Below are 21,253 nucleotides of genomic sequence, written 5' to 3'. Positions count from 1 at the left end.
CACACACGAAACCATAAGGACTTTTGGAAACATTTTATGATGTGTTGGAAGTGCTTTAAGATTAATTACTATTGGAGCAAAATGATGAAGTGATATATCCCAAACTGTGTTTATAAGTAATTCAAGTATTATCTAGCCATCTACTATGTCCAAGCAATGTGTATGACACCGAAGGTAGAATGGTGGGCAGCCCTTACAGAGTGGTATGAATGGGGTCAACGCAGGTGCAAAAACAGTACACGGCAGGTTTGGTGCTAAATATTTTAAGGATTAGAGGACCATGCCTACCTTCTCCCAGGGAAGGGGATAGTTCTCTCGGATATAATGAACGCTTGCGTTAAGAAACGGAGTCCAGTGAGTGCTCTCAGACACATCATGGAATTTTCCTGACAAAACAAAAGCAGGGCTCTGGATTTTCTCTTAGAAGTTGGAGAGTCCCAATCAAATCTTCCACCACCACCCGCTGCTGTGTCCCTTCTCCTCTTTCCCTCCATGCCCCTCAGTTTCTTCTGTCGACATTCAAAAGAAGCCTCCAAAACAGAAGAGCCAGCTAAGATTTTGGAATAGGCATGGTACTGTCTGCCTGATGACTAAAAAGAGCCCTACCGTAAGAGGGACGGAAGCCTGAACTGGCTCACAGTATCGCAAGCCTGGCTACCTGGTTAGAATAGAGGCTAAAGTGTTTCCATTTCTGTGCCCTAAAGCTAAGGAAACAAGCTGTAGTTTGGTTTTGTTTATTTGTTGGGGTTTTAAAAATATTTTTCTTGTCTCTCACGGTCACCCTCCTTAAGAGTACAAAAATAAAAGCAAGTATTTCATATGCTTTCAAGCATTTGATTTTATAATAATTGTTATAAAATGGCACGAGCCCCAGCGAGCATTTTATGCAAGCATCGTTTGAGTGGGCCAGTGGGTGTCCCATGTAGCTCTTTATTCCCACAAGAGGGGTAGGGAAGACAGAACTGGCCTCTGTGCTAAACCTCCAAGGGCCACGAATGCCTCATGGAGTGCCAAATGTTACGAGGGTAACTAAAAGCAAAACTGCAGAGTTCAGATCCCTCAGTTCAATTTTTCTATGCTGTTCCTAAAGTAAAAATTGCTGAACCAATTTTAAATCATTGTTTTTTTTTCAAAATGGTTTTCAAAGAAGTTAGAACCAAGACATTTTATTTGCGCCCACAGTTTTTCTAGAGATAAAGCTTTAAACAATTCTTGTTCTCCAGAATACAGTAAAACTCCAGAATTAAATATAGCAGTAGCTCTTTTGAACAACTTCAACTTAAACGAATTGCCAGATTAACTGAAGCTTTCTGATCCCTCTGTAAATCCTACAGACTGGAAGCAAAAGAAAGTCCCCCAGGGCGTGCTGGATGCTGACAGCTGGCAAGCCACTGCCCAGAGACTTGAACTTACCTGTGTATACCATAGGTCACAAAGGGTCAATCAGACCCACTCTAATCCTGTTTAAACCAGATGTCCTTGTTACTGTAATTATAAAAGCTAATTCAATATTAGGTACACTAATACAAATGAAGAGTTTTGCTGGGTACAGTAGTGCACGCCTGTAATTCCAGCACTTTGGGAGGCTGAAGTGGGACGACCCCTTGAGACCAGGAGTTTGAGACTAGCCTGGGCAACATAGCAAGACCCCATCTCCACAAAAATTAAAAAATAAAATAAAAAATTAGCCAGGTATGGTGGTACACACCTTTAGTCTCAGCTATTCAGAAGGCTGAGGCAGGAGGGTCACTTGAAGCCAGGAGTTTGAGGCTGTAATGAGCTGTGATTGCACCACTGCACCCCAGCCTGGGCAACAGAGCAAGACCCTGTCTCTAAAAACTATTAAAATAACTTTTTTAAAAAAGGTGTTTTTTCTTTGGCAATTAAATATCTAAGAAAGCTAAGTGCTTCTGAAAGATGCAATAAGAGTGAGTGAATCACCAAAGAAGAAAAGCAAAACTACAGTTGAATTAGGTATGTATGAGACAAGGTAAGATATGGAAAAATGCATGAAAACCTAAGTGGAATGTCTATACAAATTCCCTGTAACTAGTCATATACCAGTCTCAATCTTTTCCTCACAGAAGAGTATTTATTGCTGTAGAAAACAATGGAAAATGCTAAATAGTTTACATTCCTTTTCCACTCTCCTCAGAACCTTGGCTAGGGTGGGTTTTGTCTGTCTCTAAAAATGGTGTACAATAAGCAATGTTTCTCAAATTGAATGGACAAAAATATCCTTTCTTTTCTTTTTTGTAGAAGTTATCAAGGGACAGTAGAGCTCCCATGAATACAGTTTGGGACATACTGAATTAGAAATAATAGGTTAGAAAGGAGAACTATAACATGCAGGCAAAATAATAGGATTGAGAAATGATAGTTAACAGACTAAGAGGGAAACAGAACAAAACTTATAAATATGAGAAACACAAAAGCTTAGCTGTCTGGGATTCTAACTGCAGGAGTGAGGAGCCCCAAATAGTTCATTTCAGTCCCAAAGACCATCACTGAATTAAAGGAATGGGATAATAGCAGATGACCCCCAAGACCTCAGAAGCAGTTTATACAAGGACCCAGTGTGCTGGAGGCCTCCATTTGTCCTTCCAGACCCACTCCCCATCCTTCTGTACCCTGTAGGGTGACTCTGAGGTCACCTGCTTCAACTGGTTTCGTGGCCCTCTGGCTTTGGTTGGGTTGGGTTTGGCCAATAAAGAGAACTGACAGATCAGAGAAAAAGAAAACACAGAAGTTGGGGTATGTATTCTCCCAGCTCCCCTTCTGTGGGGTCACAGTGGGCTGGCTGTGCCCCATAGCTGAAGGTCCAGCTCTCATCAAGTGGTCCTCTTCATGCAGCTCTCTCTCTCTCCACGGTTCCAGTAATCTCTCCCTCCCCTGAACAATCTTTTGTAATTCCTCACCTCCTGTCCACATCTTTGAAAATGGTACCCTTACTAAACTCCTCTCCAATTACTCAGTTTGAACGTGACTTCTGGGTCCTGCTGGGTGTCTGACTGATACAACCCATGAGACTAGTTTACTGATAATGACAGAGCAGGAGCACTGCCATCTTGGACAACAACTGCCATTTTAAGTCCACCTTGACCAAAAATTGCATAAATCCAAAGGGCATCAGCCTAATGGGTGGAGTCAGCATAACCATAAACCACAAATAACATCTCCAATCAGAAACATTCCAAACCCCTTCCCAACCAGAGATGTGCCAGCCCCAAGATAACCTCCCCTTCAGACGGAGAGATGTCAGCCCCAAGATAACCTCCCCTCCAACTAGAGATATTCCAACCCTACAATAAACTTCTCCCCCACAGAAAAACATTCCAAGCTCTCTCACCAATAAATACTCTTAGTCTGTAAGAGAGAGTGCTCCTGACTGAAATCGGCCAGAAGCCCCTCTCAGGTTTATTTCTCCAAAATAAATCTGTCTTTGACTGTCAAGCTGCTTTTCATGTTTCTTTCCTCTTTCTTTAACTCTTATAGATAACAGTGTCTGAGATTTGCATAGCACTTGACAAAATATTGTGCATTAATGCCAAGGACAATCCAGTAAAGAGACAGGGCAAGCATTATCTTCACCAAGACATGAAAATTGGGATTCTATGCATAAGTGACTTTTTTAAGGTCACATACTAATATGGAAGAAACACAAACTCAGACCTTTTGATCTCTTGCAAAATGTCTTCTGCCGTGCCACTTAGGTTTTCACCAAAAAATAAAGTTTTCAGAATTTCTATGCTTAACCAGGTCAGTTTTAGCTAAATGGAAAATGCAACTATGTAAACTAAGTCATTAACCAACAATATTATTGGGAAACAAATTGTTCTCAACAATAATGGAAAATACACTGTACAATTAAAAATATATAGTACACATACATATATATTTTTAAAGTCATAGCTATTCCTAATAACCAAGTAAAAGTGACTTCATTCAGTCTGTAAACTTTCATCTTACCTCCTTTGCAGAGGCTAGGGTAAAAACAATCAGGAAACACGGTTCCAGCCTGATATGCATCCTGGTGTTCTAGTAACAGCTGCAGAGCAGGAAAATACAGAGATTAAGGGGCAGCAGTCAGCAGCCTGGGGAGTGCAGGCCCCACCAATTTCCCATGATGAGATGCTAGAACTATGGGGGTATAGATGGCATGAAAGGGAAAAAGGAAGGAAGGAAAGCAGGCATAAAGTAAATAAATGATTGAAATTCACACATAATCCAAGACAACACACAACAATATATAACTTCAGATTCTTCCCTACCAAACACAGAGAGGCTAATTAAGAAATAGCAGAAATCACTTATTTAAACTTCATTTTCTTTCATTTTCTCTGCCAACGCAGTAAAGCAGGATTTCCCTGAGGCCTTCACATTGTTTTACTGACCCAGAGTTGTTGTTTTTGTTGCTTTTTTTTTTTTTTTTTTTTTTTTTTTTGAGATGGACTTTTGCTCTTGTCACCCAGGCTGGAGTGTAATGGCGCAATCTCGGCTCACCGCAACCTGCCAGGTTCAAGCGATTCTCCTGCCTCAGCCTCCTGAGTAGCTGGGATTATAGGCATGCACCACTACGCCTGGCTAATTTTTGGATTTTTGGCGGAGATGGGGTTTCGCCATGTTGGTCAGGCTGGTCTCGAACTCCTGACCTCAAGGGATCCACCCATCTCAGCCTCTCAAAGTGCTGGGATTGCAGACATGAGCCACCATGCCTGGCCCAGAGCTGGTTTTTATAAAATTTCCAATGATTCACAGTGAAAAGAGAAAAACACACACACATGTGCACATACGTACATATCAGTTTATAGCTGCTACCTGTGCTTTAGTGTAAGATGATGTCCTTTGTGTTTTGGGAAGACTAAAAAAAAAAAAAAGACTAAAAAAAAGGATCTCCTGACCTCGTGATCTGCCCGCCTTGGCCTCCCAAAGTGCTGGGATTACAGGCGTAAGCCACCGCGCCTGGCCAAGCATACATATAACTTAATGTCTAATAGATGAATAATGGATGGAGTAGTCAACAAATGGTGATGTCACAACCCCGTAACAATGAGTATACCATCATTGCATGGGCAAATCCATGTTTACCCTACATCAGGGGTCCCCAACCCCCAGGCCATGAACTGGTACCAGTCTGTGACCTGTTAGGAATGGGGCCACACAGCAGGAGGTGAGCAGTGGGCAAGCAAGCATTGCCTCCTGAGCTCCACCACCTGTCACAGCAGCAGTGGCATTAGATTCTCAGAGAAATGTGAATCATACTGGGAACTGTACACGCTAGGGATCTAGGTTGCACGCTCCTTAGGATAATCTAATGCCTGATGATCTGAGGTGAAACAGTTTCATTCTGAAACCATATACCCCCCACCCCCCACCCCATCCATAGAAAGATTGTCTTCCATGAAACCAGTCCCTCGTGTCAAAAAACTTGGGGACCACTGCCCTAGGCGACACTGACTTGAAATTAATATTACCAATGACAAGTCACTGGATCCCTGTCAAGTTTTATACCCAAACAAATACAAGATGAATTATAAGGTTAAATGTCAAAAATGAAGCCATAAAATTAACAGGATAAAATTTAAGTGAATAATTATATAACCATGAAGTGGGAATAATTTTTCTAAGCATAATTTACAAGTAGAAACCATAACAGAAAAATTGATGCATAAAAAATACAAAAATTAGCCTGGTATGGTGGTGTGTGTCTGTAGTCCCAGTTACTTGGGAGGCTGAGTTGAGAGGATTGCTCGAACCTGGGAGGTGGAAGTTACAGTGAGTTGAGATCATGCCACTGCATTCTAGCCTGGGTGACAGAGCCAGACCCTGTCTCAAAAAAAAAAAAAAAAAAAAAAAGGAAAGAAAAAAATTAAAATGCCAATTAAACCTAAAACAAAAGCCATTTTCCACCTACCAAATTGACAAAAATGAAAATGAATAAAGGCCGGGCGCAGTGTCTCTGGCTCACATCTGTAATCCCAGCACACTGGGAGGCTGCGGCTGGCGGATCACTTGAGCTCAGGAGTTCGAAACAGCCTGGGAAACAAGCTGAAACCTCATCTCCAACAAAAATACAAAAAATTAGCTGGGTGTGGTGGCATGCACCTGTGGTCCTAGCTACTCAGGAGGCTGAGGTGGGAGGATCGCTTGAACCCGGGAGGTGGAAGTTGCAGTCAGCTGAGTTCATGCCACTGCACTCCAGCCTGGGTAACAGGGCAAGACCACTCTCTGGGCAGGGCATCTCTGAAAAAAGGCAGCAGTCCCAGCCAGGGACTTATAGGTAAAACCTCCATATCCCTGGGGACAGAGCACCTGGGGGAAGGGGTGGCTATGGGCACAGCTTCAGCAGACTTAAACGTTCCTGCCTGACTGCTCTGAAGAGAGCAGCAGACCTCCCAGCACAGCGTTCAAGCTCTGCTAAGGGTCAGACTGTCTCCTCTAGTGGGATCCTGACCCCCGTGTATCCTGACTGGAAGACACCTCCCAGTAGGGGCCAATAGAAACCTCATACGGGAGAACTCTGGCTGACATCTGGCAGGTGCCCCTCTGGGACGAAGCTTCCCGAGGAAAGAACAGGCAGCAATCTTTGCTGTTCTGCAGCCTCCACTGGTGATACCAATGCAAACAGGGTCTGGAGTGGACCTCCAGCAGACCTGCAGCAGAGGGGCCTGACTGTTAGAGAGAGGCACCATCCGACGTCACCGACGTCAAAGACCAAAGGTACACAAATCCACAAAGATGGGGAGAAACCAGCGCAAAAAGCCCGAAAATTCCAAAAACCAGAACGCCTCTTCTCCAAAGGAACACAACTCCTTGCCAGCAAGCGAACAAAACTGGATGGCGAATGAGTTTGATGAACAGACAGAAGTAGGTTTCAGAAGGTGGGTAATAACAAACTCCTCAGAGCTAAAGGAGCATGTTCTAACCCAATGCAAGGAAGCTAAGAACCTTGAAAAAAGGTTAGAGGAATTGTTAACTAGAATAAGCAATTTAGAGAAGAACATAAATGACCTGATGGAGATGAAAAACAGCCTGAGAACTTCATGAAGCATACACAAATATCGATAGCTGAATCCATCAAGCACAAGAAAGGATATCAGAGATTGAAGATCAACTTAATGAAATAAATCAAGAAGACAAGATTAGAGTAAAAAGAATGAAAAGGAATAAGCAAAGCCTCCAAGAAATATGGGACTATGTGAAAAGACCAAATCTACGTTTCACTGGTGTACCTGAAAGTGATGGGGAGAATGGATCCAAGTTGGAAAACACTCTGCAGGATATCATCCAGAACTTCCCCAACTGAGCAAGACAGGCCAACATTCAAATTCAGGAAATACAGGGAACACCACAAAGATACTCCTCGAGAAGAGCAACCCCAAGACACATAATCGTCAGATTCACCAAGGTTGAAATGAAGGAAAAAATGTTAAGGGCAGCCAGAGAGAAAGGTCAGGTTACTCACAAAGGGAAGCCAATCAAACTAACAGCAGATCTCTCTGCAGAGACCCTACAAGCCAGAAGAGAGTAGGGGCCAATATTCAACATTCTTAAAGAATTTTCAACCCAGAATTTCATATCCAGCCAGACTAAGTTTCATAAGCGAAGAAGAAATAAAATCCTTTATACACAAGCAAATGCTGAGAGATTCCGTCACCACCAGGCCTGCCTTACAAGAGCTCCTGAAGGAAGCACTAAACATGGAAAGGAAGAACCGGTACCAGCCACCGCAAAAACATACCAAATTGTAAAGACCATTGACACCATAAAGAAACTGCATCAACGAACTGGCAAAATAACCAGCTAGCATCATAATGACAGGATTAAATTCACACATAACAATATTAACCTTAAATGTAAATGGGCTAAATGCCCCAATTAAAAGACACAGACTGGCAAACTGGATAAAGAATCAAGACCCATCAGTGCGCTGTATTCAGGAGACCTATCTCACATGCAAAGACACACACAGGCTGAAAATAAAGGGATGGAGGAATATTTACCAAGCAAGTAAAAAGCAAAAAAAAAAAAAAAAAAAAAGGTGGGAGTTGCAATCCTGGTTTCTGATAAAACAGACTTTAAACCAACAAAGATCAAGAGACAAAGAAGGGCATTACATAATGGTAAAGGGATCAATGCAACAAGGAGAGCTAACTATCCTAAATATACATGCACCCAGTACAGAAGCACCCAATTCATAAAGCAAGTTCTTAGAGACCTACAAAGAGACTTAGACTCCCACACAATAATAGTGGGAGACTTTAACACCCCACTGTCAATATCAGACAGATCAACCAGACAGAAAATTAACAAGGATATCCAGGACTTGAACTCAGCTCTGGACCAAGCGGATCTAATAGACATCTATAGAACTCTCCATCCCAAATCAACAGAGTATATATTCTTCTCAGCATCACATCACACTTATTCTAAAACTGACCACATAATTGGAAGTAAAACACTCCCCAGAAAATGCAAAAGAACGGAAATCATAACAGTCACTCGGACCACAGTGCAATTAAATTAGAACTCAGGATTAAGAAACTCACTCAAAACCACACTACCTGGAAACTGAAAAACCTGCTCCTGAATGACTACTGGGTAAATAGTGAAATATAGGCAGAAATAAAAATGTTCTTTAAAACCAATGAGAACAAAGGCACAACGTACCAGAATCTCTGGGACCCATTTAAAGCAGTGTGTGGAGGGAAATTTATAGCACTAAGGGCCCACAAGAGAAAGCAGGAAACATCTAAAATCGACACCCTAACATCACAATGAAAAGAACTAGAGAAGCAAGAGCAAACAAATTCAAAAGCTAGCAGAAGACAAGAAATAACTAAGATCAGAGCAGAACTGAAGGAGATAGAGACACACACACACAAAAAAAAACCCTTCAAAAAATCAATGCATTCAGGGGCTGTTTTTGTTTTGTTTTGTTTTTGTGTTTTTGTTTTGTTTTGTTTTGAGATGGAGGCTTGCTCTGTCGCCTAGGCTGGAGTGCAGTGGTGTTATTTCAGCTCACTTCAGCCTCCACCTTCCAGGTTCAAATCATTCCCTGCCTCAGCCTCCCAAGTAGCTGGGACTAGACTATAGGTGTCTGCCACCATGGCCAGCTAATTTTTATATTTTTAGTGAAGATGGGGTTTCATCATGTTGGCCAGGTTGGTCTCAAACTCTTGACCTCAAGTGATCGACCCGCCTTGGCCTCCCAAAGTGCTGGGATCACAGGTGTAAACCATCATGCCTGGCCTATTTCTGAGGATGACATTAGTATTTGGATTAGAATGCATCCTGAAAGGGAGCATCTGTGTTCATTTAACATGTTTTAAATTAATAATACCTCTACTAGAATACCTGGTAGAAAACCTCTACTAGAAATCACTCTGCACACACTCTGGATTGACTGTTCATGTGATGAATTAGGCGGATTCTCATTTCCACTCCTCTTTCCTGCCTACTCGCCATCAAGGTCAGTGAAGATGACTATCAGATATAAATGCTGTTTTTCCTCATTCGGCCTGTTAAGTTGGCAAGGGAGGAAGCTGAATCTTATGACTAAAAATATTTTGAGGATACAACAAATTTCAGTTATCTTACCATCCTGCTTCCCAAATGGACTATCAAGACTTAATGTTATCAAATGACCCAATTCTGATGTCAGAAGGGAATGCTAACCACTTATCGAATGTAGGTATGAAAGAATTACATCTTTGTCCCAAAGTATTACTTAGCCATAGAACAAACAGTGCATACGATCAGAATGTGTTCATTTGAAGATGGGTAAAGGTGAGTCATCAGCTAGTCCTACCAGGATATAGATATAGTAGGAGTTGGACGGAGAATCTCAGGGCATATTTCTTAATAAACACTTCCTTCTCCTGGTGATGCAATTTGTGCATAACACACAGTAACAAGAAGTGGACAATCAATGATCTCCCTCAAGTATGACTTTTTAAAATAAAAACAAAAAAGATGGGCCAGGCATAGTGGCTCATGCCTATAATCCCAGTGCTTTGGGAGGCCAAGGTGGGAGGATTGCGTGAGCCCAGGATTTCAAGACCAGCTTGGGCAACATAGTGAGACCCCCATCTCTATAATAAAAACAAAAAAGATGTGCTCTTATCAGCAGCACATATACTAATATTGGAATGATACAGACAAAATTAGCAACTTTTTAAAATGTACTATTTTAAAAATTTCTCAAGTATTTTTTCAAATTATGATTATTAAAATCTTTAAATTTCAAGTGTGATATATATAAGATACATATAAAATGTTCAAGTAGCACTTGGAAGAGACATATACCTTTTAACCATAATATTAATGTCTTATAACATTAATAACATAATATACAACATTATAACAAAGAAATAAAAAATGAGTCTTTTTTTTGTTTGTTTTGAGACGGAGTTTTACTCTTGTTGCCCAGGCTGGAGTGCAGTGGAGTGTACCACAACCTCCACCTCCCGGGTTCAAGTGATTCTCCTGCCTCAGCCTCCTGAATAGCTGGGATTGCAGGCATGCACCACCACGCCTGGCTAATTTTGTATTTTTAGTAGAGATGGGGTTTCTCCATGTTGGTCAGGGTGGTCTCGAACTCCTGACCTCAGGTGATCTGCCTGCCTCGGCGCCCAAAGTGCTGGGATTACAGGCATAAGCCACCATGGCCAGCCAAAATAAGTCTTAAAATTACTGTTTAAACATCTGTTACGATCTTTGTTTGGCACCTATAGAAGAAAATTAATGCACAAAGAAGGAAAGAAAAAATCAAGATTTCTACCTCTTTGTAGTTAACATGCCCATTGTGAAGATGAAGAAACTCCAGAGCTCTGTGTCCTGAGAGAAATAAATACATAAATCAATTAAGTTCAACTATTACTGAAAACATAATTTAGGCGAGATGATTTTAAAAGAAAAATATACAATTTTGTGGTTGTAACTGTCAAGGATGCAGGAAATGAAATGAGTTTGCACTCGCTGGCAATTTTCATTAGGTATAGATTTGTGCAATATTTCTATTGTTATAGTACAAAGCAAGTTTAGATGGTGATTTAAAGTTTCTGCTTAACTATTAAATGGTTCTATGAGCTTTAGTGCTATTCAACCTCTCTAGACCTCAGTTCCCTCCTACGGAAAATTGAGTTTAAAAAATACTCACCGAACAGGTTGGTTGAAATAATAAATGCTAAGTGACAAGCACAGTGCCTGACACTTAGTAAAGAGCTCAAGAAAAAGAAACTGTCAGGCCAGGCATGGTGGCTGACACCTATAATCCCAGCACTTTGGGAGGCCGAGGTGGGCAGATCACCTGAGGTCAGGAGTTTGAGACCAGCCTGATCAACACGGAGAAACCCGTTTCTACTAAAAATACAAAAAATTAGCCAGCCTGGTGGTGCGTGCCTGTAATCCCAGCTACTTGGGAGGCTGAGGCAGGGGAATCACTTGAACCCGGGAGGCAGACGTTGCAGTGAGCCAAGACCACGCCACTGCACTCCAGCCTGGGCAACAGAGTGAGACTCTGTCTCAAAAAAAAAAAAAAAAAAAAAAAAAGAAACTGTCATCATCATACTTTGCTTCAGTACTGAAGTAAACAAACCTAAGTACAAAATACAATATAACACCTAACCCATGGACTGAGCCAATGATCCTCAAAAGTTTCTCATCATTGGACCAGAAGGACAAAATAATCTCAGGAAACTACCAGCTCCACCCCACACCCACCCACAGCCTGAACCTCCCAAGAACCAATAAGAGGACTAACATTCCCTGTGAAGTGACATTCAAAGGCGATACCTTATTTCTGCTGTGAATCGCCTCCAATTTCAAAAATTCATATAACAAAAAACTATAGCCACTACTATATTATAAGCATTAATATCACAAAAGTCACAACCCACAAATCCAAATAACCTGTGTATAGGATTCCAGTGATTTACGCTGAATGAAGCCATTTCTAATTAACTCACTCACACAATGCTGACCTTCCACTCAGGCCCTTCATAAGAAATGAAAAAGTGAACCAAAACATTTATAAAAATCATCTAATTTATTAGTAAATAAATGATGGAGTTTTGGTCTTCTTCTGTGTAAAAAAATTCTCAGAATCCGTGCAGATTCTATTTCAGGAGATGCCTTCAATTATGTTCACATAAATATTATTCTTTAAATATCAATTAGGACCTTTGGTACTCATCGAAGAAAGGCAAGCAATTATCTGGTTTTATTAAAATTTCAGATGCAATCTGTTTTGTAAAGTTTTAAACTCTAAGGATTAAAAAATTGAATATTTCCATTTATATTTGTTCCTCATCAGCTCATTCTGCAGTTTTAGCAATTTCAACTTCATAGAACATAGAACTGGAAGACATTTTAGAATTCTTCAAGAAGTTCAACCCCCTCATTTTATAGAATTGAGAGGTAGGTAAAGCAAACTGCTCAGAGTCACACATCCACTTTACTGGATGGCTGGAATTAGAACCTAAGTCTGGTTCTCTTTTCCATTGTTTCCCGACTCCCTTCTAGCAATATATTTTTAATGGAAAGAACGCCAGACCAGCTGTCAGGACATGTAATTCTAGGCCAGGCCACTAAAAAGTTAGCTGTAAAACTGTCTATTATCAGTTTCTTCATCTGTAAAAGAAAAGAACTGGACTCGGTGACTTCTAGTGTCCTTTCAGATAGTCAAATTCTGTGACAACAGGTTCTTGCCCATCATAGCTCAGTATATATGTCTGTTTAGCACTGACAACTTTTCATTTTTTTTCCTATAATCTTATTATTCCTTGAAACATCTGGAGGTGGTAGAACTATAAAATTCTGTTATAATTTTTATCTAAATTAAAGAAAACTCAGGCCAGGCGTGATGGCTCACGCCTGTAATCCCAGCACTTTGGTAGGCCAAGGCAGGCGGACCACAAGGTCAAGAGATCGAGACCATCCTGGCTAACATCCTGAAATACCATCTCTGCTAAAACAATACAAAAAAATTTGCCAGGTGTGGTGGTGGGCGCCTATAGTCCCAGCTACTTGGGAGGCTGAGGCAGAAGAATGGCATGAACTCAGGAGGAGGAGCTTGCAATGAGCCGAGATCACACCACTGCAGTCCAGCCTGGGGGAGAGAGTGAGACTCTGTCTCAAAAAAAAAAAAAAAAAAAAAAGAGAAAACTCAGAACATCAGGTATATCTGAAATTAATCTGAAAATTGCTGTAGAATGTTATGATAGCTAATTCTATTACAAATTGACTCACATTTTCCATGTGTTAAAACATGTTACAAATACACTTCACACAAGAACCAAATCCTTTTGCTAAGAAAGATCTTAAGTGTCCTCAGTCCATATGCAAAAAACATGGTAGCTATATAGGGGGCACATGTGTTAATTAGCTTGATTGTGCTAATCATTTCACAATGCATACATATATCAACACATCATGTTGTGTATCTTAAATTTATACAATTTTTGTCAATTATGTATCAATAAAGCTAGAAAAATAAAAATTTTAAATAACTCCTTGTAGTACCATCTCCCTATATCCAGGATGACTCTGCCCTTGCCCCTAAGGTTGGTGGCACTAGCTTGCTGTCCCCTTCTCCTCCCCAACTCCTGCCATCTTACTGGCACCATGAATGTGGATGACCAAACTCCCTTACTTTCTTGACCTTCCTGAAGCCAAACACTTTTACAGCAATTTGACTCAGGGACCCACTCCCATGGCCACACATGGCTCTTTACATATAGTAGGAAATGCCTGTCCTTGCACATGTAAAACAACAAAAGTACATTTCTCACTCCTGCCATATTCCACCCATCTTGTTCCTCTCCCATTCTGTCAGTTCTGCTGCCGCATTGCAACCTCTCATTTACTGAGCCTCTATTTCCCCACCCAGAGAAACACGCAGGGGCCCCATGACCAACGGGGCATCAGCTGTCTTTCTTATTTTCCCCTTAACTGAACCCGTGCTGCCAATCCCTATCCCCGGATGATTGCAATCACGGGCTTCTCCTCCCAGCTCTCAGGCCACTCAGCTCAGTGCCCAGGGGAAACTGTATCAATCCACGAGCTGGATTTTCAATCTCTTCCTTAATGTCTTTGACAGATGTACTGTCCTCTCAATAACATAACGACACGCCAGTACTTACCGATTTCTATGTGCGTTGAAAGGCCACACGATGAACCTCTATGGCAGAGAGAAGCCAGCACGATCATCAGCAGGCCGGGCCACAACCTGAAAGCAGACATGCTCTCATTCCCCACCGGCTCCTCTAATGACGTGGGAATGCTCAGAGCTGCGGCAGCACTGTGACTCCGAAATCCAGGCGCAGACCCACCGCTTCTCTCTAAGCAGGTCACTGACCCGGGAAACCAAGCCTCATTTCAAAATAATATCGTTTTCCAATGAAGTCAACTGTTCAACTACTGTTTAGCTTCACCAGAACAGCAAACAAACTCTGTACTCCTGGGGGGTGGGGGTGGGAGGATAAACTGAAATCTGAAAAGCCTCAGGCCAGAAGCACTACATCTTCTGACCGAGGTTTTTTCTGGATTTCATTTTAACATGAAATTTGTGTAGAAATGCAAGCAAAGTTGTCTCCAGATATTTTTTGCTTGCTATAAAAAGGCTCACCTGTGCAGACAGTCAACATATTGGACCACCTCACCTTACAAGGGTGGATCTCTCATGCATCCTTTCTATACATTTATCAGGCTGTCCTGCTTCCTCCATCTCCCAAGCCACAAGTGCTGGGAAAGCTTTTATGGTGATCAGCTGGAACTGGCTTCTCTTTCAGTATTTGGCAACAGATACTGACACTTGTATGGGATTACACAAGAGCAGCCACTCCTGGTCTCTCTACCTCTGGCTGTTCTAATGGGGCTTATCCAGAGTCTGTTGCAAGGTCAGATTCCTGCAGGGGAAGCAAAGATGTCAATTCCACTTGGGAGGTGGAAGGAAGGGGGCAGATTTAGGGCCAAGAAACAGGGTTTAGAAAATGTTAAGCTTAGGGTATATCATTAGGTAGCCAGTTACACTTCATCTGTGGGAAAAATTAAGCTCCTCATGAAACTGATGGTAATCTTAAAGCACAAATTATACATATTTTACATTAAAAGCAAGAGATGGGCCCCTAAAAGAGTGAGAGGAAATGGTATTCACTCTCAGGTTAGCCAAATGAAAGGATGAAAAGAAAATGGGATGATTTGGCCGGGCGTGGTGGCTCACACCTGTAATCCCAGCACTTTGGGAGGCTGAGGCTGGTGGATCACCTGAGGTCAGGAGTTTGAGACTAGCGTGATCAACATGGTGAGACCCCTTCTCTACCAAAAATACAAAAATTAGCCAGGTGTGGTGGCACACACCAGTAGTCCCAGCTACTGGGGAGGCTGAGGTGGGAGGATCTCTCGAACCCAGGAGGCGGAGGTTGAGGTGAGCCGAGATTACACCACTGCACACTAGCCTGGGTGACAGAGCAAGACTCTGTCTCAAAAAAAAAAAAAAAAAAAAGAAAAGAAAAAAAGAATATGGAATGATTTTACACAGTTGTCTGCCCCAACAGTTTCCCCTGTAAGCTTAACACAGTCACTTGCACAGCCCCAAGGAAAGGAATCCCGCAGCTCCCCACAAACCTGAGGGCAGTAGGCCCAGCTACTCCTGATTAGTCCAGAGGCCATATGTCTACATGTTTTGTTTGGCTAACAGGATGTTTTATAAACTTAAATCAAGTTTATAAACTTTTTCTAAATGAGAAAATTCACGTAAAAACCTAGATTTCTGGCTCTCTTAAAAACAGAAGAACTAGCATCATGAAATGACACTCCCATGTGACACAACAACCAGCTGCAGCCAAGAGCCGATAGAGCATGTCCTGCTCCTCCAGTCCCCACCATCCAAGCAACGTGTGCAGGTTTCCACACCCCTTCTGGCCACCAGAGGCCTTTGAGTTTGCCTCCCTCTCACTCTGGGCCTTCTACAGCCTGTGCGTGAGGTAGTCGCAATTATTAATTGGGACTTTGGATATTCTCTCTCAGAACATCCAAGAGCAGTCAATCAATGGTTACAGTGAGAGGGTTGCAAAGGGTCACCAGGGGAAAAAAAATAATACTGCCTAGAAACAATATCTAACGAGATATAATAAAACCCATCCAAAAAGCACCAAAGAAATGGGTTCAGACCAGGTGTGGTGGCTCATGCCTGTAATCCCAGCACTTTGGGAGGCCAAGGTGGGCAGATGGCTTGAGGCCAGGAGTTCAAAACCAGCCTGGCCAACATAGTGAAACCCCATCTCTACCAAAAACACAAAAATTAGCTCGGCATGGTGGCACGCACCTGTACTCCCAGCTACTCCAGAGGCTGAGAAAGGAGAATCACTTGAACCCAGGAGGCAGACACTGTAGTGAGCTGAGATCGTGCCATTCAGCCTGGGCGACAGAGTAAGACCCTGTCTCAAAAAAAAGAAAAAAAGAAAAGAAAAAGAAAATGGGGGAGAGGATGAATAAGGGTGGGAACTGGGGAGTGGAGGTTCCCAGGACAAGGGCAGGCAAAGGAGAAAGGAAGGAAGAGTTCCCTCTCACCTGATGGTCTTGTCCTTGTAGGCTCTGGTAAGGACACCCAGCCAGGTGCTAGGAGTCATCAGGACAAGCTGGAAGTAAGACAGGAGCCAGGAGGGAATTGTTTACACTCTGAATGGGGGCTTGCAGAGGGGCACAAAACCAAGGGAAAAGGGAAGAGCCACATTGTGAACTTTCTAAGCTCCAGGCACTTTTGCCTTTGTGAAGTACTTCCTGTCATAAAAATAAGTAAACAATAAATAGAAATCACATTTTACATCTGCATTGGTGTAAGATTAACATATTAATATGCCACCTAAAAGTTCATTTTCTTCTTCAGGTTTTAGAAGAAATTAAACATTTTTGAGTGCTCCTAAAAGTTTTATGGGCCCTCAGCATGTACCTACTGTGTCTAATGGATAAGTCATCTGGGAAAGGGAGCGGGTACCGTTTGAAATAGAACCTTAAAAAGATAAGTGGACTAGGGTAACTTTTGAGTAAGAGAGGAAGCCACAATTAACTTGGCTTTTCCTGGCCTCAGTTGATTGAGGCCTTAATTGAATGATTTCTCCAGGCCAGTAGAAATGGGCTAACCTGTAATCCCAGCACTTTGGGAGGCCAAGGAGAGCGGATCACTTGAGGTCAGGAGTTCAAGACTAGCCTGGCCAACATGGTGAAAACCTGTCTCTACTAAAAATACAAAAATTAGCTGGGCTTGGTGACACACCTGCAGCCCCATCTACTCTGGAGGCTGAGACAGGAGAATCGCTTGAACCCGAGAGACAGAAGTTGCAGGGAGCTGAAATCGCACCACTGCACTCCACCTGGGCGACAGAATGAGTCTGTGGTCTCACAAGAACAAAACAAACAAAAAACAACAACCACTACCAAAAACAAACAAACAAACAAAAAAACACTCCCTCTGCAGGCAGGAGATGTAAACACGCCAGCTCCCAACTGTGATACCTACTGGCCGACATCCCTATTAGGACTCCCTTGTTCTCCCCAGTTCCTGCAATAAAATACAGAACAAAATAGTGTGAAATTGATTAAACTCTGCTGTTACCACTTCTAGCCATATGTGACTGGCTCAAAACTCAATGGATCTGACTCAGCAAAAGACAAAGTCAAAATTTAAAGTTACTGCCTCAGCATTTTGCAAATGTCCTAGAAAAAAAGTCAACGTCCTAGAAAAAGGTGAAAGCTAGCAAGATACTCTTAACGCTGTAGGAGTTGAGAAAGGGAGATATGTTGAGACTAGTAACCTAAAATCAAAGCATAGGGCTGGGCTTCATTTGCACCCACAAATTCCCAGCATACACCTACTATTTTTACTTGTATCCTCCTTAGGTTTTAAGCTTCCCTGCTGCTTTCAGAGTCTTAAGCCCAAGTCTAATTTTTGAGCGGATGAAGAATGTTGTTTAAAGCTGCTCAAATACCTTGGTTGGACAGTATGCTCAATACTTACACCTTGGTTGATTCGATTTGGACAAATGCTTCCATTTACTAGTTGGTGGCCCAACTTTAATCTTACTAGTGGCTTGACTAGGGTAGCTAGTATGACTTTGAACACTATTGAATTTAATGTAGCAACTGTAATGAGCATTTTACGTTATCTCACAACAAACCTACGGGGTAGATACGGTTCTATTTTGTAAGTGACTGGACTAAGGTTAACCTGTCGGTTACGCAGCTCGTCGGCAACAGGCTGAGTTTGGATCCTAGTCTGTTTATTTCCAACGCGCTGTTATGTATCGGGTGCGCCCGTAGGAGAATGCCTAGACACACACCCAGAAAAGCAGGCAGGCAGCAGAACGCGGGGTCACACTTCGACCCCTCAGAGAACCATCGCTCCCAATCAATCCTACGTGCTCAGGAGCTACAACGATGAACAAGCGTGATCATGGCCTTGGCATTTAGGGCAGGCACCAGCGCCTCTATGGACCGCGCACAAATTCCAGGGATGCCGAATTTGGGGGATGCTAAGGGGAGACAGTGGGTCTCTAGCAGCGGTTGGGGGCTCAGGAGCAGTTAGTGACAAATGAGCACCCGAAAAGTGAAAAGGTGACAGCAGTCCGCAGGTGCATCTACCAGCGAGCCTTCTCCATCCCCCAAACCAACCCTCCCCCGGGAGAAGGTCGCGCCAGGAGCGAAGCCGCGCGGCGCTCAGGGCAAGGTGCAGAGGACTGCGCGGCGGTGCAGCGAGAAAGGCGCGGAGAGAGGGCGCTGCTCTGTGGCTCTGCAACCTTCCGCCAGCTCCCCGGCTTTCCCCGCGCGTCTCCGGCGCCTCCTCGTTCCTCCTGCTTCCCCGCGACCCCTGCGTTCCCGTGCGCGCGCGTCCGCTTGCCTGTTTCGTGTCGCCGTCGCTGCCCGGGCCATGGCGACCTGCTTTTGGCTGCGGAGCTGCGGGGCCCGGCGCCTCTGGTCGACGTTTCCAGGCTGCCGCCTCCACCCCCGCGCCGGCGGCCTGGTGCCTGCCCCCGGGCCTGCGCCCGGCCCGGCCCAGCTCCGCGGCTACGTTGGGGGCCTGGCGGGCCTCTCTGCGGCGCTGCTGCGCACCGACAGCTTCGTGGGCGGCCGTTGGCTCCCGGCCGCCGCCACCTTCCCCGTGCAAGACCCGGCCAGCGGCGCTGCCCTGGGCATGGTAGCCGATTGCGGGGTGTCAGAGGCCCGCGCCGCCGTGCGCGCTGCCTATGAGGCTTTCTGCAGCTGGAGAGAGGTCTCGGCCAAGGTGAGAGCGCCTGGGTGCAGGGGGCCGGAGATGGCCGGGGACACGGCAGGGAGCAGAGGGGGCTTTGCCCCAAAGCGAAACCAGCCGCGTCGCCTCCCTCCTGTGCTCAGTTCCCCGGCGTATACAAAGCGGAAAGTCAGAGCAACAAGAAGGGAGACGACCAACAAATAAGTTTGGAGCTTCCATTTTGTGCCGGGCGCTAGGGACACGGCCCCTGCCCTCAAGCCTCTTGAAGTGTATGCACTACCCAGTAGGGGAGGCATAACGCGAGCGCCGAATACGAGCGAGCTGCTGCGTGTTATGATCAACAAGCCTAACCGTGGAGGGGCGGGGAGAAAGGGGAGGGGTGTTAGGGCAATGAGAGAGCACGTGTGGCCCTTCAGAGTATCTGAAATACCTCCGCAGCTGCAGGAAGCCCACGCGGGAGGCTGCTACAGCGGCCCATAAGAAGGCTGGTAGTGAGGGCCCTGGGCCAGAATCGTGAAATCGGGAACGGAGAGAGCTGTATAAAGATATGGGCTTTGTGCAGGGGAAGGGAGAAGTCCAGGACCGTTCTCCAGGTTTTCAGCCTAAATGGATAAATGCTGCTATTGGCCATTGCATAGAGAACACTGGAGAATTGGGAGTAAGGGGTGGAGGGCCATTAAATGGGGCAGAATAGAGTAAGAAGAAAACTAAAAAAGTTTCTTCTTCCTTCAAGTATTATATTATTAAACTTGGAGTCAACGCAGTGAAATTTTTTACCCTGTCCTTCAAAGCTCTCCCTCTGAAGGAATGCATCCAGTGATCCCTACGCATACAAGAGATAGTGTTAGCACTTCTTCATCCATCAGCTGTTTACTGAGCAGCAGCTGTATGCCCTGCACTGTTGGAGGTGTTTGGGATACATCAGTAAACGAAAGAAAGATTGTGCCCTTATGGAGCTTACATGGGGTGGAAGGGGAGCAGAAGAGAGATCAGAACTCTAAACAACAAACATAATATCTAAGGAAATAAGTATGTGAGAGGTGCTGAGTGCAATATGGGAAAAAAGGTAGAAGTAGAAGAGGATCCGGGCCAGAGGGAAGGGGCAAGATGCAGCTCAATAGTGTGGCCAGGTGTATTCCTTTGCTAGGGCTGCCATAGCAAAGTACCAGAGACTGGGTGGCCTGGTACTTTTCTCATTTTACAGAACAACAGACATTTCTCATTTTACAGCTCTGGAGGGTAGAAATCCCAGATCAAGGTGTTATCAGGGTTGGTTTCTTCTAAGGCCTCTCTCCTTGGCTTGCAGAGAGCTCAGTTTTGTCTTTGTATCTCGTCAGAGCTCAGTTTTAGACTCATTGAGTCTGAGTTGTCTGTTCACACCCAAGTGAGGATGTAAAGTAAGCAGTTGGATATATGAATGAATCTTCCCTGTATGTCTCCACATGGTCTTTCCTCTGTGTGTGTCTGTGTCCTAATTTTTTCTTTTAAAAGCAAGAGTCAGATTGGATTGGGGCCTACCACAATGACCTCATCATAACTTAATTCCCTTTTTAAAGACCCTATCTCCAAATACACTCACATTCTGAGATACTGGGGGGGTTAGGACTTCAACATGTCAATTTTGCGGGGAGCACCGTTCAGCCCATGACATCAGGGTAGATCTCATTGAGGACATGAGATACAAAGGCCAAAGTAAGTAAGTGTGTCCAGAGTTGGTTCCTGCCAGTGCGTTCGTGACCTCACTGACTTCAAGAATGGAGCCGCAGACCTTTGCGGTGAGTGTTATAGCTCTTAAAGATGGCATGGACCCAAAGAGTGAGCGGTAGCAAGATTTGTGAAGAGTGAAAGAAGAAAGCTTCCACAGCGTGGATGGGGACCCAAGCAGATTGTTGCTGCTGGGGGTGGGGGTGGCCAACATTTATTGCCTTATTTATCCCCTTGCGTATTCCCTTTCTGTCTTATCAGAATGCCCTTTTTTCAATCCTCCCTGCAATTGGCTACTTTTAG

General features: G+C 43.9%; 2 protein-coding genes across 9 annotated transcripts in view; one reads left to right on the top strand and one right to left on the bottom strand.

Moving 5' to 3' along the window:
• The window catches only part of GPLD1 (glycosylphosphatidylinositol specific phospholipase D1), a 68,161-nt gene extending 49,094 nt beyond the window's left edge, over positions 1 to 19,067 (bottom strand). For 3 of the 8 annotated variants that reach the window (XM_015449848.3, XM_074038787.1, XM_074038786.1), the window contains exons 1-5: positions 18,896 to 19,067; positions 14,145 to 14,230; positions 10,784 to 10,839; positions 3,970 to 4,048; positions 289 to 386 (exon numbers count right to left, since the gene is read on the bottom strand). In XM_015449848.3, the coding sequence (XP_015305334.2) occupies positions 289 to 386; positions 3,970 to 4,048; positions 10,784 to 10,839; positions 14,145 to 14,230; positions 18,896 to 18,927 (351 nt within the window). In that variant the 5' untranslated portion in view covers positions 18,928 to 19,067. Of the gene's footprint in view, positions 1 to 288; positions 387 to 3,969; positions 4,049 to 10,783; positions 10,840 to 14,144; positions 14,313 to 16,572; positions 16,775 to 17,518; positions 17,564 to 18,895 lie in introns of those variants that run through there. The other 5 variants (XM_074038788.1, XM_074038790.1, XM_045390563.3 and 2 more) reach the window with 4 other exon arrangements.
• ALDH5A1 (aldehyde dehydrogenase 5 family member A1) overlaps positions 18,898 to 21,253 on the top strand; it is a 36,276-nt gene continuing 33,920 nt past the window's right edge. Inside the window, exon 1 of the mRNA XM_005553921.4 lies at positions 18,898 to 19,279. Within this exon, the coding sequence (XP_005553978.3) occupies positions 18,926 to 19,279 (354 nt within the window). The 5' untranslated portion in view covers positions 18,898 to 18,925. The remainder of the gene's footprint in view (positions 19,280 to 21,253) is intronic.

Source organism: Macaca fascicularis, chromosome 4 (assembly GCF_037993035.2).
Source record: "Macaca fascicularis isolate 582-1 chromosome 4, T2T-MFA8v1.1".
Lineage (NCBI taxonomy): Eukaryota > Metazoa > Chordata > Mammalia > Primates > Cercopithecidae > Macaca > Macaca fascicularis.
This window is presented reverse-complemented; position numbering and strand designations above follow the sequence as displayed.